The sequence below is a fragment of the Echiichthys vipera genome (genome assembly GCF_963691815.1).
Source record: "Echiichthys vipera genome assembly, chromosome: 15".
Taxonomy (NCBI): domain Eukaryota; kingdom Metazoa; phylum Chordata; class Actinopteri; order Perciformes; family Trachinidae; genus Echiichthys; species Echiichthys vipera.
The window spans coordinates 25,876,081-25,896,186 of NC_139840.1; the positions used below are offsets into that span (position 1 = coordinate 25,876,081).

Sequence of the window (20,106 nt, forward strand, 5' to 3'; positions counted from 1 at the left end):
CAGAGTAGTGTGGTATTACTACGTTTACTTAAATAAAAGCTCTGAGTACTTCTTCCACCACTGCATATATATACATACAGTGTATGTATGAGAGAGAGAGAGAGAGAGAGAGCGAGAGAGAGAGAGAGAGAGCAAGAGAGCGAGAGCTAGAGAGATCTTGTGCATCCATCGTGGATCAGTGTTTGCAGTCAGCGTGTTGCAGTGACACAAATGACAGGTGTATGTTTTTTAACAGCGATCAGACCAGACTAGTTCAAGCCTTTTTCTTAACTCTGCCTTTGTGCAACAGCCCCCTGGAAATGTATGTAGTTGGTCATTCAGGAGATAAAAAGCATCGTTATGACAGAATAACGAGCTAATTTATTGAGTGATGACGATGCTGATGATGCTTTTTTTTTTTAAATCTCCTTTAGGTCCTGGGATGATGTCATCAATGATGTCATCAGGGGGACGCCAAGACCCACCGGGACAGCCTGCCTTCAGCTCTGACTACCTGTCTGGTGAGGGTGGGGGGTAGTTATTTGTTGCAAAGGCTCACGGGAGCTGTAGTTCTGTTTGTTTTGTACTTAAATGACACTATTGTGAGACGAGCAAATAGTTTTTCAATCTCTTCTTACATAATCCTCAACTTGAACATCTTAAGTGCCAGTTTTTAGAAATCTACTATTATTACATTAATATACAGAACAAAATTAGATTTATAAAGCATGCCAAGGCTTCGTCTGTTAGACATTAAAGAAGGAAGAAGAAGAAGAATCATGTCACCATCAACGTTTATTCAAAGATTCTTCAACTTTGTCTCTAACTCACGATACGATACTATCACAATATGTTGTCATGTTCTGCTATGGCATGGATTTTGCAATACCATCATTACTTCTCACACACACACACACACACACGAGGGAGCTCTACTGTCGTTTGTGTATGTACAGTGTGACTATAGGTTACCAGAGTTGAGGCCGTGCAACAAAAAAAGACACTTTGTAACATTAATGTTAAAATGACCTAAATATTTTTATATTCGGGCATTATTTGGGTGTTTTTTAATTTAATGATACATACTGCACACGTTTGAATGTTTCCAAAGTCGAACATCAGCATTTGTTTTTATGTTTCATTCTGCTCACCTTTTTTTTTTAACTCCCCCACTCATTTTGGCTCTCTGACTCGATGTCCTCTACTCCATCTCCCTCTCTCTCTCTCTCTCTCTCTCTCTCTCTCTCTCTCTCTCTCTCTCTCTCTCTCTCTCTCTCTCTCTCTCTCTCTCTCTCTCTCTCCCTCCCTCTCCCCCTCCCTCTCTCTCCCTCTCTCTATCTTTCAGGTCCGATGATGGGTGGGAGGACAGATCCATGGAGCATGAACAAGACAAAGGACAACAGCATGCCTGACTCATTTCTAGGTCCACTTTACTTTTTCACCTCCTGGTTACAAACTTAGAAGGATGTCATGTTATCGCTCCTCTCTGTTTGCATCTGACGAAATGGGAAAATTACGGAGTGGTGATGATTTCAATCAGGCTCTGGCTTTATGAAATGTTTATTTTTGTTCACTTTGCTTACTTAAGGAATAAATCAAGAGAGAAGTTTATTTTCTCACTGACTTCTAAACAATCACGCTTCTTTATGGAGCCTGTGGAGACATTAGAGAGAATGCAGCTTTAAGTGGAGTCTCCTCCTGCTGAACATTAGAGAGAATGCAGCTTTAAGTGGAGTCTCCTCCTGCTGAACATTAGAGAGAATGCAGCTTTAAGTGGAGTCTCCTCCTGATGAACATTAGAGAGAATGCAGCTTTAAGTGGAGTCTCCCCCTGCTGGACATTAGAGAGAATGCAGCTTTAAGTGGAGTCTCCTCCTGCTGGGCATTAGAGAGAATGCAGCTTTAAGTGGAGTCTCCCCCTGCTGGACATTAGAGAGAATGCAGCTTTAAGTGGAGTCTCCTCCTGCTGGGCATTAGAGAGAATGCAGCTTTAACTGGAGTCTCCTCCTGCTGGACATTAGAGAGAATGCAGCTTTAAGTGGAGTCTCCTTCTGCTGGACATTAGAGAGAAAGCAGCTTTAAGAGGAGTCTCCCCCTGCTGGGCATTAGAGAGAATGCAGCTTTAACTGGAGTCTCCTCCTGCTGGGCATTAGAGAGAATGCAGCTTTAAGTGGAGTCTCCCCCTGCTGGGCATTAGAGAGAAAGCAGCTTTAAGAGGAGTCTCCCCCTGCTGGGCATTAGAGAGAATGCAGCTTTAAGTACTACATACTGTACATGGGGGATATAGCAGCAGTATGTACACTTTTCTCTGCTTGTCTGTGATGTATCTCTCTGTTCTGTCTCTCCATCAGGCTTTTCTCAGTCGGGGATGGGAGGCACCATGGGGTCCAGCATGCCGCCGTTCCAGACCAATATGGGCTCCGCTCTGGGCCAGACGGGGATGGGTTCAGCTATGGACACCCGGAAGAGTTCGGGCCTGTTTGGTGTGGAGCACAAAACAACCAGTAACACCGGTGGAAGCAGTCCGTTTAAAACCAGTGACCTGTCGACTTCTGGTGGCCCGGGAATCCACTCCATGGACCACTCCACAGGTATCAGATATCAGAGGGTTGCATGTGTTACTGTGTGCAGCAGGGGGAGGGTGGAGTCAGGAGGATGAGGACAGAGGAGGAACTTAACGGTACATATGTAGTTTTGGGGTTTATATACTTTTCCAGAGGTGGTTTTCATGCACGTGTGTGTGTTAGGGCGCACTCACACTGTCCGTCCGTACCGTGCCCCGTGCTTTAAGGTACTTGTCCCCCCCTCCCTCTCAACCGGCTGGCAAGGCCCGTTTGTACACACACTACCTGGGCCTCGCGTGAATGCTTCTTGCCTGTCCATACGTCATAGGCGTGGTGCGGTTGCACTCACACTGGTCAAACAAACTAGGCTTTACCCGTAAAACCTGTTTGGGCACGGTACGGATCGACAGTGTGAGTGCAACCTTTTGGAGCGTTGGTTGGATTTGTCAAAGAAAGGTTGGAGCTAATAGAGCTGTGTTTTCTGGAGCAGGGAGCAGGGGGCGGGTGGTGACAGGGGCAGGGACTCAGGATGAGCTACAGCCTATTCTACTCGTTTTCACTGTAGGTGGAGCAGTTCCAGCTCTGCGTTGACGTCAGCGGTCCCCTCGCGGCTTTATGCTCCGTGCTATTCTCCTCTTTACTTACTGACCAACTGGATCAACAGACAGATGGAGATGATACACAGAGGACGGCCCATAGTTTATGTTTTTCCTGATAAGAAAAGAGCAACCCACATTTCTATATTGCCTTTCATCAGGAATTTTTAATGTATAATAATCAATGGCTGCTTGAGTGAATCGCACCTGAACGTTGACTGAATTTGCGGTCGCTGAGCAACAATAAACCCAAACCCACAAGAAGATTTAACAGCATCAGCAAAGCAGCACTGTAATTGTGCAACCTTTCAGTACTCTTTAAATGAGACACGCATGCATTGCTGCAAAAAGTTATTTCGTCATTTGAATTAGAGCTGCAACAATTCCTCAATGAATCAGTTAGATGTCAACAAATAAATGAATCGGCAATTTTTGTGCTATTTTTTTCAAGTTTTTGAATCAAAAAACGTCCAAATTCTCTGATTCAAGCTTCTTTAATGTGAATATTTTCTGGTTTATTTCCTCCTCTGTGTCAGTAAACTGAATATATTTGAGCTGTGGACAAGACAAGATATTTGAGCATGTCATCTTGGGGTTTGGGAGACACTGATCAATATTTTTCACTAATTTTCTGACATTTTATAATCGATTAAATGAGAAACAGGAAGTAGGGGTGCTGGGAGGAGGGGGGCAACACTCCCTAAAATCAGACGTTATAAAAGTGTTAAGTTAAACTCCTTTCTTTCAGGCTATATGTGTAATACACAAGTATCTGTGGCTTGGAGTTCTTTTGGTCATAGATATAAAAGATCCTGGCCATTTAAATTAAAGTAAAAACATGAGTGTCATCCAGCATTAAGGGTGCACTCCCACCGTGTCCAAACAGGTTTCACAGCTAACGTCTAGTTCCTTTGACCAGTGTGAGTTTAACCGTACCGCGCCTAGGAGCGGCACGCTTGCCGTCCACGACCCGTTTGGGAGAGGTGGGCTTTTGTAAAGCACGTTTGCACATGTATGATCACGAGCGTGCGCACGTGTACGAGAGCGAGGCCTCCAGCGGTTCTGACGTCATTTTATGTGCGCCTGTTGGGACATAGAAAAAAGAAGGAGGGACCATGCGCGGACATTTAAAACAATGGCGGCGAAAGTTTCACGTTGGTCTGATGCGGAGGTGGAGTGTTTATTGCAGATTTGGTCGATAAAAATATTCAAAAACAGTCGACAAGACGCACAAAAACTCTGAGGTCTATGGAAAGATTTGTAAACAAAGTGACGCATCGTGAGGATGTCATCAATGTGTGTGATGTGTGACAGCGTGATGACGTATAGGCAGCAAGAAGCATTCGCCGAGGCCCAGGCAGTGTGAGTACAAACGGGCCTGGAGGGGGGGACAAGTACCCTAAGGGCGCACTCACACTGTCCTTCTGCACCGTGCCCCGTGCTTTGGGCTACTTGTCCCCCCTCCCGCTCCCCCCGCGCCCTAGGCCCGTTTGTACTCACACTGCCTGGGCCTCACTCAAATGCTTCTTGCTGTCCATACGTCATCACGCCGTAACACGTCACACGCATTGATCGCGTGTGTGGCTTTGTTTACAAATCTTTCCATAGACCTCAGAGTTTTTGTGCGTCTTGTCGACTGTTGTTGAATATTTTCATTCGACCAAATCTGCAGTAAACACTCCACCTCCGCATCACACCAACGTGAACCTTTCACCGCCATTGTTTATTGTTGTTAAATGTCCGCGCATGGTCCCTCCTTCTATTTTCTATGTCCGAACAGGCGCACATACCGCTACCACCGTAGGGCTCGTGCTCGTGCTCGTACACGTGCGCACGCTCGTGCTCGTACATGTGCAAACGGGCTCTACAAAAGCCCACCTCTCTCAGGCGTGGACGGCCCGCTATCCGCAGTTATGCTCGGAGAGGGTGCACTCACACTGCTCAAAGGCAATAGGCTTTAGCTGAAAAAACGGTTTTGGCCCGGGACGGAAGGACAGTGTGAGTGCACCCTAAAGCACGGGGCACGGGACGGACGGACAGTGGGAGTGCGCTCTAAGAGTGTCCAGCGTCCCAGGTTCCAGCCCAAATATGAGCATCATTTAAGAGGCATCAGACCATTAGTCCCCACTCTGGTGAGAGAGAATGGGCACGAAATCAAGATTTTCACCACCTAGACCCTCCACAGAACTTTTAAAATGACTCAGCATCTGAGTTTCAATGGTGCAGAACTTATTAAACATTTAGCAAGCTCTTATTCTGATCTTCTTCCTCCTGTTTTGTTGTTTTAAACTAACTAAAGATAGCCCACCCAGACTTGTTACGTAACCATTACTATCTTCGCTCATTAGGAACTTTCAACACTCGTCTTCTAGAAACCACCATGAATTGAGGAGATTGTCTGTCCATTAATGGCTGCTGTGATTGCATTCTCACCCAGTCTTTAGAATGAAAATTGTAGTTGTCTGACTATAAAGATGAACTTTCCACCCGTTCAAAGTCCAGGGAAGAGACTGCAGTGATGTAACCACATGCTGCTATTTTAAAACCATGTCCTTAGCTTACCGCTCCATCACACAAAATACCTGCAGACATTCTGTAAATGTGCCAATCCTCTTACATCATTTGGATTTTTAACAATAAAGGTAAAAATGTAAGCTTTCGAAAGGCTTTTGATACAAGGTATGTTAAATATGTAATCTTTAACCGCATACACTTGTCTATATGAGTGCGGTGCAGAGCTTAAGAGTACATCAACATGGTTTTTGTGCCTTTTAAAGGGCACAAATCTCAAAAGTAATGAAGGAAAAATGCTCATTATCTCTCTGTCAGAGCCCTGGATTTGATGTGGTGCTGAAAGGGGGTTGATGGATTTGCACATGAACCTGTTGAGGATATCCAAAAATGAGGAAGTACAGGTGGTAATAATACCATTAACAATATTTCAGTTCTATTCAAATGTCCCAATTAGCCATGGCGTCTTCTCTGATATTCCCATAACCAGTTTTTGCACCTGGGATAAAATGTAAGTAGAACTATTGATACACATTCCTGAAGATCTCTCTGCATTTTCTCTCTTAGGCGGTCAGATTGCGGCTTCTTTAGTTTCCAGTCATCAACCTCGACTGCTTCTACTCTGTTTGCTGGAGGATTACAGCCATGCTTAGCTTACAGCGCCATCTCCTGACCAAACTGTGCTGCAGCCTCGTTCATTCGCTCCAAACCAGATGATTGAAACATCAACTATTTCGCGTTTCTTTTGTGCGACATTTCAAATGCGGCGCTGTTGTTTTTGCATATCATGAGCATTCTCGTGTATTTGAATTTGAATGTGTCAACAGAGCTGTTTCATTTCTCTGAATGTCTTTCTCTTAATAGCTCTTTCTTCAAGCTTCTCTAAGGGTAGTTGAGTACGAGCAGTTCGTTCCTGTCAGCAGCCCGGGGTCGGGGCAAGTCATGTCTTTGCGCTTCTTCCTCGTCTCACATCACTGGGTATCTAATGAGACAAAGAAAATCATAAAACCTTCCATAAAAAAAAATGATTTGCTTCCCAGAGGGCGTTTTGTCTTCAGTCCAGCTGGAACCAAAGTATGTTTTGCTGCTGGATGTGAATTTTATGTCTAAAGTTCATGTTTACGGTTATACAAACCATTCAGGGGGCTTTCTTTTAGACATTTTAATAAATATCATCAATTATTCACATGTTTTTGTGACTCAGGTGCATTTAAATCGACGTCTAAGTCTTTTTGGAACTTCAAGATGATACATTAACCATCCAGCCTTCTGCTCTGTCTGTGCGACCTCTTCTCAAACTGTGTTTCTGTGCTTGAAACCTAAAGTCCTCAACAAACCAGCTCCTCTGTCTGTGCAGGTTAAGACGCACTCCAATTTAATACCTTATCACATCAAATATAGACGATAATGCCTTGGTCTCTTCCTTGAGCTGTTTATAGCTGGGCAAGCATCTGGGCCAAAGGGAGATAATAGCAACTTCAATTCAATCAATCAATTTAGGAAATTAGGGAAAGATGCCAGATTTAGAAGAGACGCCCCCTTTTTCTGGACTCGCACTAATATCCAGTGATGTGAGAGAGATTGAGGAGAGGGGAGGGTGATATAGGGGAATAATAATTTAGGGAAGAGGGCATGAGGAGCAGGCTGAGAGGCGATATAGGTCAGGGAGTTTCATTTATAAGGTCTATCCCTCTGTCTGTCTGTTTCTATCTGTCTGTTCATCCTTCTCCCTCTCGGTCCCACTGAACTGATGAAGTGCTTGTTAGAAGTAATTGAGAAATATTGCTTCAGAGGGGAAGAATACACACCCATCTGTGATTCTTCATCCCCAGTAAAAGATAGCGGGAACAGACAAATGAAGGGATCATTTCAGTTCGAGCTGAATGTCTTTTGTTGGGAAAGCGTGCATGTGCAGTGTGATCGTGTTGTGATTCTGTGCCACATTTCATATGTTTACTGTGTAATTTTGCATCATTTTAGTGTGTATGCATGTGGGGCAATTATCCACTTATTGCCAGAATTCTTCAGACATACGTGCATTTATTTTTAATCATGCATGCTAGACCCGATTTAAAAAAAGTGCTCAATTCATTTACCCTCGTTGCTTCAGAGCTCTGATGATGATGGTGATGATGATGATGATGGTGATGATGTTTAAGGGAATCAAAACCTATTTCTTCCACAAAAAGAGAAGAAGAAGAATAGAATCATGTTCATTGTTTGACTGAAAAATACAATCTTAAATCACAGTCCATTCCAGACTCCATTCAGAATTTACTGAATTTAAATCTGTACACGATATGATATGATATATGATATTTCCTCTCATTTTACTGCATTTATTGAACAATCCAAAAGCAAAGATCTTAAACCTGTGTTGGGCCTTTTTCTAAAGATCTTTTCTTACAATAAAAATTGGCAAATATTAATGAAAATACTGTTTTTATGAAATGTAAATGACGAGTTCATGTAAACAAGCTTCACCCTGGCAGAGATGAGACACAACCAAGCAGACGAATCAAAGCGAGATGCTCAGTGCTGAAACATGATGTTGCTGTAAACAGCACCCGTGAATGTGTGTTTATAAATTGTTTATTCATATGCAAGCCTTTGCTGAAACACAGAAAGTCTGTAACAGGTGAGTAAATGACAAGTATTTATAAAAGCAGGCACCATCACATACATCGTAATTTATGGAAACGTTGAAAAGGTTGTGCCAAAGGAGCCCAAAAGCAGTTAGACTGTGGTTACTATGGCCGGAAAAACCCAAGAGAGATGCTTTGTGACTTCTGAAACTAGTGACTTATCTGCAGTAATTTCTCAGTCAGGGCCCTAGGAGTCAGGTTATTGGCATGCATTTTGTATTTATGAACCACAGAGCTTGCATTATTGTACTCGGAAAACATTTTCCCAGTTACCCAGAGTCAGACAAACTCAAGGACGCCTTTTAACTCTACAATCAAAACTGAGGTACCTTGAGTGGGAGTTTAGCCTACCTTTGCTCACTAAATAGTTGTCAATGAGACTGAAGTAGCTCCCCTTGAAAGAGCACTCAGCTGATTAACAGTGCACTCCTGTAATACCAACAGGTTTTAACAGACGGATCAATAGCGATGCAGCAGAACCAGGGATAATGTCTTTCATTATTCCACACGTTCTTCTTCCTTGTCTAAACGTGGCATCTGCAAGATTTACGTGTGTTATGCTAATAGTGGCTAATGTAGCCTCGAGCTGACTCCATTTTTTTCCTTCCTGTTACCCATTCAAATACCCGAACTTGCGACCAATACCGAGTACCGATCCGTACCAGTGCGTTAAAAGAATATGCATACTGTTATGTTTTATTTTCTTATGGATGTGATATGATTGCTGTACTTGTTGTATGCCCTGGAAAAGAACATAAATAAACTTATTTAAAGTAGATTATTTTCAGGGATAAATGATGTGGTATCTGATCGATGCAAAACTTGCCTACTCGCTGATACAGATACCAGTATCGTAGGCATTTCTGATACTGGTATGAGTATCGGAAATAACTCTAGACTCAAGTTCTCAAGTTTACATTTGTGTTTGTCGTCAGACCCAATCAATGCTTGACATCAATCAGGGACATTTATCAGATTTCACGTAGATTTCTCTGGAGACACAAAAGGCTTTATAAAACTTGTTTTCTCAAATGCACTAGTACACTCCCCTTTAAGAAACTTCCAACCAACTCGTGTTTTTATGTGCAAAACAATCCAAGGGAACATCCTGACTCTTTACAAATACTGACACATGCAGTAGGACTGGCCTAGTTCCAAGTCCCCTTATCCCCACCGTTGTAGCAACCCTAACCTTTTCAAGCTACCTTCAAACTACACACAAAAGTATTAAAAATAGCATCCATGGGTTTGTCTGACTCGGTGTAAGAAAGAACAGCTAATTCGGCGGTAGACTGTCCCAACAAAAACCACCTTCAGATATTGGTAATTCTGCTCCCCTTCTTCAAAGTATTACTTCAACTGGTATGGACCTCAGAGGAGACCAGTCATTTGAGACACGATGTAGTGAAAACCACCTATGGTAACCACAATCTGACGGCTTCTTAGCAGGTGATTCTCTTGACACAGTATGTGATTGGTTCCTCCTCTTATAAAACCTTCCCCCCCCTCGGCAGCTCCCGTCCTCTCTCCCAGCGACTCAATGGAAGACAGCAGTCCCACTTCCTCTGCCTCCGAACCCCTCAGCCCTGAGAGAGTAGGGCCGGGGGGCGAGGCTGGCAAGCAGAGGCGGCGGAAGAAGAAGAGGAAGGGCCACGACCAGGTCTACAACTTCTTGGATAGCCAGGACAATAACATCGGCCAATCAGACAAGCGTGGGATGCAGGATAAGGGAGGACTGGAGGCGGAAGACGATGAGGACGAGGAGGAGAGCTGGGAGTGGGAGATCAGGGAGAGTGGAGGAGGGGGTAGAGTGAAAGGCAGGAAGACTAAGAGTCGGGCAAGACTTCCAGAGCAGTGGGGAGTGCCCCAGCAGCCCATCTCTCCCACGCTGGCAACAGTCGCTCCTTCAGGTGCAACAACTGCCGGCTCTGGTCCTTCTAACTCCGAAGCTCAAGACTCCGACCCTTTTTTGCCCTCTGCCCCTACTCAAATACCCACAAGTTTCATCAACTGTACCCATGCTAGCCTCGTAACAGATTCATCTCCACGCTCTTATGAGCCCATGTGTGTAGACGACTTCCCTTTGTCTGCTAAAGATGGTCAAAAAGCCAATGACGAGAAAGTTTCAACCAGCAAACCTGAGCCTAACGTTAGCACGGCGGTTAGTGTTGCCAACAAAAGTAGTTTAGCTGGGGACGTTAGTAGTAGTCTAGCATTGATGACAGGGGAAAATCTGAGCCCAGTCTCCCAGACCTTCTCTTTCCTAGATTCAGTCCTCCAAACCCCTCCAGGCTCCACTCCTGACTCACAGAGCACCACCCCTATCACCAACACCCCATCCCTTGCTAGGGCTCCCCTGACAAAGTCCACCCCAGCAGAAACCGCCATCCCTGCTTCACAAGCCACTTCTGTTTTCAACCCCTTTAAGAGCACTCCAGACCTTCTACCTCCTACTTCCTCTTTGTCCACCAACCCATCACCTCTAGCTGCTGCAGACACATGCCCTCCAGCAACTGCAGTCCGGTCAGCCCTCAACGCAGACGCCAAACCCTTCGTCCCCTCAGCCTCCCTCATTTCCTCCACGGCCACGACTGCAGCCGCTGCCGTTGATAGTGCATCAGCAGCAACCTCAGCCACGCCCCTTAGTTCCTTAGCTTCTCCCTGTAAGAATGAAGCCACTCCCACGCCATCATCAGACAATCCCCCCAAAAGTGTATCCACGCCCTTTAGCTCAGCAGCGGTCACTCCCCCTCCATCCTTCACCCCCGCAGCCCCTCCTCCTCTCCCTGCACACTCAGAGCACCAGGAGTCCTCGCCGCCACAGCTCCCCCCACTGGAAGGTTGGTGAACTACAGGGAAGATTATGAATAACATGGGGGTACATTTAAAACAGAAATGATCATAGGCTAGGATAGCAGGAAGTAGCTTTTATTTGTCTTCCTGTATGCATGGCTCTGTCTGTGGATTGAGCACCAGGCTTGCTTGGTGTTTTATCCGTTTCTCTATGTATTTGTAATAACCTGGGCCCGACACTTAAAATAAAGAGCAGCTTTAAGTTTTAATCTGTTCACATCTACAACAGATCTACAAACAAATCTGCTATTTATCACCATCAAATATCTAAAAAAAATGTAGCCGAGAAACATTTGTGTCCAGATAAATCACTCTTCCCAACGGAGTATGGGACACAAATGTACTGTGCTGGTCGGGCCCTTTATTAACAAAACTGCAAGGGTAAAACTTAGTTGTCTGATTTGAATCCTCTCTGCCTGCCTCTTTGTATCTGTTACCATGATCATAACAATTTTATCACTTGATCTGCTGCTTCTGATAGCTCTATCTTTGCTTGCTCCACTGCCTACTGTCTCATCTGATTGTCAGCTGCCTGTTTAACCTCCCAATATCTCCCCTCTCTCTATAGAAACACACATAACCTGGGTCCTTTCATGGCAAAGCTAGTGTGCTAATGCCTTTTAGCTTTTTATGAAGTCCATAATGTTATAGTCGTTATCAGCTGCACTGAGCAAAACTAGCGTAGCAGTAGAGGTGTTAAAAGTAGACAGGGCTGTGACTAAGAAATGCAAATTATCCAGTTTTCTTGGGTTTATCGTGCCTATATTTTGTGTTTCTGTTGCAACTGTTTATAATGTGCAGTATGTGAACACATTTAGAGTCTCAAAGATTATTTTGCTGTAGAAGCAGAAGTGCTAATTGTAAGAGATTATAGGACATTCGAGTCAGATTTAGGCAGCAAATCTTGACACATGCTACAGACTAAAGACCAAGAGCAAGCTAATATTTCAGAAACACTCCAGTCAGCTGTCATGTGGATTCTTAAGTATACAGTATTTAAAACCCATTAGTTCAAGTTTGACAAAAACATCTCTTTGCTCAGTTTCCCCTAGCTAGATATGTTTCTCTGTCACGTGATGACAACTGAACGAAACAGAGGATCAATAATGGCCACATGATGTGGCTCAGAGCTCTGGGGCTGGTTTCAAATTGATTTTTAACCACTTGTGATCTTGATCCTGCATCGCAAAGATCCAGAGCAGTTTAAAGGTTTTTGTTCCCGTTCAAAGAGTAGTCGAGGTTCCAGTGTGCTTCTCTTATATTTCATCCTAAATGCAAAAGGAAATCATATTTAAATATTCCCCAGATGTTATTACAAAAGACAGAACTGTAGAAAAGAAAACATGACATACCTTAGACAGATGAAGCTGACCACCCCCTGTCTAATGTCTGCCCCTTTAGCCCGTCTGACCTCTTGTCCACTGGGGTAAACTCTGAGATGACCTCAGTCTGATGCTTCTTCCTCCTGATAACGCTGGGTTTCAGTCCTGAGTACAGTCTCTGTTTCTGCTGAATGAAGCTTTATTTCCCAGTGTGATTCTCTCTAGGCTTCTCCTCGGCCTTTTCTCTCCACTAAAACCAACAACTAACCAACATTGTTTGTTAAATGTGTGTTAACTGCTCTCGGACTCTTAAGCTCCAGCTCCTAAACTTCTGACACCGTAGCCTTCGTTCTTTTATAGCACCTCTAAAATGTCTCAAAGCTGTCCTGTAAGCTTCAGAAAGTGTAACTGTAGTTTTGAAGCATATTTCTGATTAACAATAACAAGTTCTAACGCTGAAGCATGGCTTGAAGTGTCCGACTGAACATTATCTTCTTCTCTCCCCCTTCCTTTTTTCTCTTTCATACAATCATGTGACCTCTAACAACAGGTAAGACAAATGTTCTTTTTCTAGTTTGCATAATTTATTTGTATATGGAACTTAAATGTGGACGTTGGACATCCCTGGTTAATCCACAGTGGTATTACTGTGATTGTATGGTGAATAGTCAGGACAAGGCTTTTGTTTTGAAGGAACACTGTCACTGCAGGCCTCCAGGAAGTGCGCCAGACTTTTGACATAGTGGCCAAATGGTGAATAACAATTTCTGTGACGGTCACGTGATGCCATGGGGCCCAAATATACTTTTCCCCGTTGATTTACATGGTAAAAGAGACGTCTGTAAATCCGTTTATACATTTTATCGAGCATCACAATCCCGGCTAAATGACTCGTGTTAATATCAGAATTTGAACGGTAACAGTCCGGTAACATTTAGCAAGTCTATTGAGCCTGCGCTATGGGCCCTATAATGCTGAAGTATTGACGAGCGACCGCAGAAGTTGAACTTTTTTGGCTTCATGCGCCACAGAGCAGCTTTCATAGGCATGAACATGGCTCCGCCTCAAACTCTGTATCCAGTTTTCGTTATACATCCATGTGTCAATGGCACTGTCTAATATTGAAGTGCATCCTGGATTTTAAAGCAATTCCTACCTTTCCGGCATTTTGACACTTTTTGTAATCTTAAAATGCTCCTAATAAGAGTATGGCACATTACAATGTAAAAGAAATCCACCTGGTGTTGAAACTCATCAATTTTCAATTCACACACATTTCTAATAAAAGTCTGACCAATCATTGGGTCCGAATAAAATTATGGCGAGCATCCTGCCTGTCATCATCGCTCCGTTTCAGTCCGAATTTGGGGTAGGTCGATCTCCCCCAAATTTGATAGCAGGAGGTTCCACTTTGACAGGCATACCAGTGCACTTTGCCTAGTTGGAGGTCAGAAACTTTGGCCCTCCCATGGCACTTGAACGCAGGATTTCTCTCTCAACACACGTGTCAGAGGAGCAGGGAATACAGTGGTCAGGCAGGGGGAAGAGAGAGGGAAGCGCTGAGTGATCTAACCGAGACGTGCAAAAAAGGGAAGATTTGTTTTATAAAAGTGCTGAAGGAATGAGACTTAAAACACAGAATGAGTTAGCTTTTATTGTTTATTGTCAATCAATATGCAGCTTATGAATTTTTAAAGTTTATACTTGTCTTTACAAAGGCAGTTGCTAACGTCGTACGGTTGTGTAATTTGTTAGCTTTTTACTTCGGGCCATTGCATTTACGCTTCAAGTTCATTTGTGAAGAGGACGTTTATGTTTATTACATTTAAGTTTATTTTCTGCAACAATCTAATAGGAAAATCCTGTTGACTTTTTGTCAGGGGAACCAGGGCGACTCTAATTTCCAGGTCGGCCTACAAAAATACGTCATCCCTGCAGCCCTGTATTTGAGTGTCATCAGCGTAGTGTAACACAAATTATCACATTATCTTGTTTTGGTACAAACTGCATCCTTACTGTAAGCGTTAACCTCTCTCAGTGGGTGAAATCTGCTTGCATTAGAAAATTACCTAGACTTTCCAGCCAGTATACCAGGGTCGAGACTCCTCAGGTGACTTTGCAGCACAGGTGTACCGATGCGGTTGGTGCGCTCCACAACATCCCTCCAAACTCTCTGCAGCACTCCCACCATGAACTGTTTGACTGCTTCTTCTTCTCTCCTTTGGAAATGAATAGAAAACGTTGGGATGCCCTCTGTCTGAAATTCCCCGTAAGGCACTGCTATTTTATCACTATCACTTTCCACCCAGTGAAAACTGCATATGAATGAAATTACGGATGAATTGTGTCACTGCCACGGAGCTGTTTTTAACATCACATGCCCTCCAGTGTCTACCAGATGGCATTACTCGGAAAATAATTACGCTGTACTTCACACCACATTAATGAGTGTTAGACTATTGTCTGTTGAGGCAATGAGAGGCATAATGATGGGCACTAAAAAGCCCCCTTTAACCGCCACAAAGAGGCTTCTATCTCTTCAATAAGCAGAAATGACAGCAAATCTTTAGAGGAACTCTCCTTCACCTCATAGCTTTAAGACTGTGTTTGTTGAAAGGCTGCCTCTGCTGCAGAGGACAGCTACCACCCAGACTGTCTACTTTGTGTATTCAGTCAGCACTAAGTTGTCCCAGGGTGAACATGTTGTACCTCTCTCAGTGCTGCTCATGCTCAGTCGCATACACTTTGTGGGATTTGAAAGATGGAGGTTATTATATTAACAAAGTCAGAACAGAGTTTCTGGTCCAGTACAACAAAAGCCTTTAATATTCATTAGCCCATACAGTGTAATCGCTAACTATGGAAGGATTACTGAACGGACCTACCGGGCACAGGTCCAGGGGCTCTGACTCATAACATGTTGCTGAAAAAAACTCACAAAATGATCACAAAGAGATGCTAAAGGAACACAAGTATAAACAAAACCACCAAAAATGACCACAGAGAGACAAAAAAATGACTATGTGGACGCAAAACAACTTCAAAGAGATGCTAAACTAAAAATTATACAAAAGGATCACAGAGAGAAACAAACCGAGGACATCGAAGCATAAAATAACTTAAAATCGATGCAAAACCACCACAAGAAAAATATGCAAAATGACTAAAAACAGATGCAGAACCACCACAGAAAGATCCAAAATGACTAAAAATAGATGCCGAACCACAACAACAGATGCCAAATGACTTAAACAAAATGCAAAACCACCACAAAAGATGCCAAATGACTAAAATTAGATGCAAAACCTGCACTAAAGATGCAAAACCACCACAAAAAGATGCAAAACGACTAAAAATAGATGCAAAACCACCACAGAAAGATGCAAAATGACTAAAAATAGATGCAAAACCACCACAAAAAGATGCAAAACAACTAAAAATAGATGCAAAACCTCTACAAAAAGATGCAAAATGACTAAAAATAGATGCAAAACAATGACAAAGACATACAAAACAACTTAAATGGACATAAAATGAACACAAAATAACTACATATGACTAAAAGTCGACTCTTTGTATTTGGGTGTCTGATGTAGAGAGTGAGGGGCCTCTGACATGTCTGTGCCCAGGGACCCTCTGGCTCAGATACGTCCATGGTTGCAGCTCTAGATGAATCCGCCTAGAATAATCATTTTTTGTCACGTCACAGCCCAGGACAGTGCAGGTGCTGTGCTTTAGTTCGGTGGATGGACTCTGACGGAGTGATTGACAGCTACCTTAGTTTAAAGTTTGACAGACATTCACTCTGTCATTCTCTGTTACATTCTTCTTTCCTCTGTCTCTCTGTGTGTCTATTTATAAACCTGCCTTCACATCCTCCTAACTGCTCTCAAATCCAGCCACAGCCATACAATATTGATGCCTGGGACTTATTTCACCCTTACATAAGGCCAGGACACACGCATCTTTTTACCATGCAGGCGTGTGTGTGTGTGTGTGTGTGTGTGTGTGTGTGTGTGTGTGTGTGTGTGTGTGTGTGTGTGTGTGTGTGTGTGTGTGTGTGTGTGTGTGTGTGTGTGTGTGTGTGTGTGTGTGTGTGTGTGTGTGTGTGTGTGTGTGTGTGTGTGTGTGTGTGTGTGTGTGTGTGTGTGTGTGTGTGTGTGTGTGTGTGTGTGTGTGTGTGTGTGTGGCCTCGTCAGATAAATAAAACCAGCCAGTGAGTAAAATCTTGTATCCAAACACACACACAAGATGCAACAATGACCTGGTTTTGTCCTCGAGAGCGAATCAAAGTGAAAACTGTAAACGGACTCAATCATCGGGGGACGAGCGCTTGTTGCAGTGGTCTGTCGCAGCACCGCAGACAGGTGCAGCGTAGATGCTGTGGAGCGTTCAGGGGGTTTGTTGAGTCTCAGCCCGGCTCGTTGGCTCCATCAGGTGTCTGAAGGGAGGAACTGCAGCGGCACAAAGCTCCGCAGAATCTGAATCCAGTATCTGGCAATGCATGTTTTTGAATTTGTGAGTAAAAGGAATCTGTGGTAAATTAAATACTTGGACTTTTCTCTTTGCTTGAACTAAAATGGGAACACGCTTCACTGTTGGATACGGCTGAAACCATTAGTCAGTTTATTGGATGAGTTGAATGACGATAGATAATCGATCGTTTAGGTAATTTATAAAACAGAAAATCGGTAAAATTGCAGCTGCTCAAATGTGTTGATTTTTTTCTAAATTCTAAATCTTTGGGGTTTTGTTTCATAAGTTTTTGGGCATTTTTTGGGGTTAATAAGCTTACTGCAGCAGCCCTGTTAGCTCCTTCCTCATTTATTCTGAGTGACGTTTTTATAGATTTAGGAGCTACTTTTAGCGCTAAAATGCTTTGTGAATTACACTTATGTTAAAAAGTTAGGAGTCCTAAAATTAGCAGTTAAACACCTCCGGTTTTTAAGAGTTTCTCCTAAATCAGCAAGTTAGGACCTACACTTAGAATTAAGATGTTTTGTGATTAAGGCCCCTGTACTTTGGGCCCAGACCGTTGTGTAACTAAGGGCGCACTCCCACTGTGCGTCCGTCCCGTGCCCTGTGCTTTAGGGTACTTGTCCCCCCCCTCCAGGCCCGTTTGTACTCACACTACCTGGGCCTCGGCGAATGCTTCTTGCTGCCTATACGTCATCACACCGTAACAGGTCACACGCATTGTTTCAAAATCTTTCCACAGACCTCTGAGTTTTTGTGCGTCTTGTCGACTGTTTTTGAATCTTTTCATCTCCTCATCACACCAACGTGAACCTTTCGCCGCCATTGTTTGAAATGTCCGCGCATGGTCCCTCCTTTTTTCTATGTCCGAACAGGCACACATAAAATTACGTCAGAACCGTCGTAGGCCTCGTGCTCTTGTTTGAAAACAAATTTTCTCATTTTACATTTGTTTTTCTTGAAGATGATGTTGTTACAGGTTTAAAATGTCCTCCACTGAAAGCTGAATCCTCATCAAACATTACACCGAGGTTCTTGATGAGAGCGGCCGAACTTTTGATTTTTTTATTGTTTGAAATAATTATGTCTGTCTTATAATTGATGTTTCTTGACTTTAACAACATTAGGTCCTAACTTCTCTCATTAAAAACTGTGTTTAGACCATTTTAAACCAATTTCAGACCACCGAGAGACGGACGGATCGGATTAAAGCCACCGAAGGAGGAAGTGGGCGGGTGGAGCATTTATAGAAATGATTTGTCCTCTCATTCTCCCTCCTTTCGCCCCAGACTCTGTCTTCATCTCTACTCCCACTCGTTTCTCCTCCCTTGTTTTTCCTGCCTTCCTCCACCAATGTTCCCTTCATCTGTTGCCCTTCATCATACCTCATCTTCACCTATTCCTGGATTCCTCCGTCTCCACCCCTCTCCCTCTGTCCTCCATCTCTTTGCCCTTTCTTTATCCTCCATCCACGTCACGTCTTCCCCCCTCTCTCTCTTTCTCTCTCCCCCCTGCCCAGACTCCCTGTGTCGCTGCGGCACCGTGATAATCACCGCATTGGTGGGGTGCGTTGTCAGGGAGACATGGGAGGTGGTTGCCGTGGAAACAAAGAGACTCTGCGAAGTAGAGGGATAGAGAAGGGGTGGACTGGGTGTGACAGTCAGTGAGGTCGAAGAGTAAAAATAGAAACGCTCTGACAAGATCCTCCACCCTCCTCCTCTCCCTCCCTCTCTCCCTCTCTCTCTCCCTCTATCTCTCTGTCTTCCCATCGCCATGGGCAACCAGCTGTAGCTTCCTCTCCCTCTCTCCGTTTCCTCCATCTCCAACACTCTGTGACCTTCAAAAGGAGGACAAACAGTGACCTCTGTGAGCAGAAAAGCCACGAGAGTATCCGGTTCAGTTTGACCCGGCGGATGCTTCTTCTAAATATATGATTGTTGTTTTCTCTTTTCCCGGTTTCGAACTTTATCCTTTATTTGTATCCCACAGGGTGTCTCTACGGTCGAGCTTGTTAGATGCCAGCGTGCCAAAGTTTTAGTTTTAGAGATGTTCTCACAGTTTCACTTCAGGGAGCCAACTTCACATTTATAATCATTTAAAGTTTTCAGATATGATTTGCACCAGACTTTGCTAAAGGGGTGCTTTCACGATTTTAAACCAGCTCCGCATCACCGCAGTGTGTGCCTCCCTCCGTGGCTCAAATCCCCACGGAGCGTTGCAGCAGATGTTCCGACCCAAACGATGTTCATCTGCAAACGCTGCCATACCTGCCAACGCTCCCGATTTCCCCAGGAATCTCCCCTTTTTCATCGCTCTCTCCCAGTTCCCTCTCAGGATCACAGTCCTCCCAGATTTTTTAATTGTCCACATGTTTTCCTCATCACAACCTGTTTCTGGCACTGTACAGCTACTTAAAGTATACCGTTGCCATCCGGATAACGCTACACCAAATGTTTTTTCTCTGGCGTGCACGTGGCGCAGGAGAGATATCCATTCTCGCGTCACATCCTCCTCAGTGAGTGAAAGATGAAAAAAGAGAGAAATGGAAAGTGCTAAGAGAAAGAAATAAGCATTTTAGACACAGACACAGATGAGTGAAAAGTGATGAATATTAGTTTAGACTCACGCAAAGATTTGACATAACAATGCAGTGTACTTACCAAAAGTCATTAGTGACAATCCCACCAAGTGTCCCTGTGGACACGAACCATAACTCACTGAAACCAAAGCAAATGATGAAGTAAGAGAAAAAGTGTAAAAATGAATTAATATCGACTTTTGTATTTTTTTAAATGCTGTCTGTTCGTCTCTATGTGCCCTGTGATAGACTGGCGTCCTGTCCAGGGTGGACCCCGCCTCACGCCCGATGTCAGCTACAGGGACAAGCGGTGGACAGGGACAAGATGAATGAATGAATGTTACAGTGGCTGTGAATACCTCATCTCTCATCTATTCCACAGTTTTCGGCTTCCAAAAACCAATTGTCAGTTGACTTGAAGAAATAATAATTTTAAAAATCTGTCGATCGAAAATTGAAAGCCATTAGCTAGTTAGCTCATGCTAATCAGTCAAAATAACCTCTAATCCCAAACAGGAAACTGTAAACATGCAACTCTAAATGATGACCTAAACAGTAACACCACATCCTCAACTGGATCAAA

General features: G+C 43.8%; 1 protein-coding gene across 1 annotated transcript in view; it reads left to right on the forward strand.

The window, feature by feature from the left end:
- LOC310958136 (uncharacterized protein) overlaps window positions 1-20,106 on the forward strand; it is a gene marked incomplete at its 5' end in the record, with an annotated part of 75,089 nt that overhangs the window by 13,922 nt on the left and 41,061 nt on the right. Inside the window, 4 exons of the mRNA XM_083928963.1 lie at window positions 414-500; window positions 1,325-1,402; window positions 2,330-2,569; window positions 9,809-11,134. Of these exons, the coding sequence (XP_083785089.1) occupies window positions 414-500; window positions 1,325-1,402; window positions 2,330-2,569; window positions 9,809-11,134 (1,731 nt within the window). The remainder of the gene's footprint in view (window positions 1-413; window positions 501-1,324; window positions 1,403-2,329; window positions 2,570-9,808; window positions 11,135-20,106) is intronic.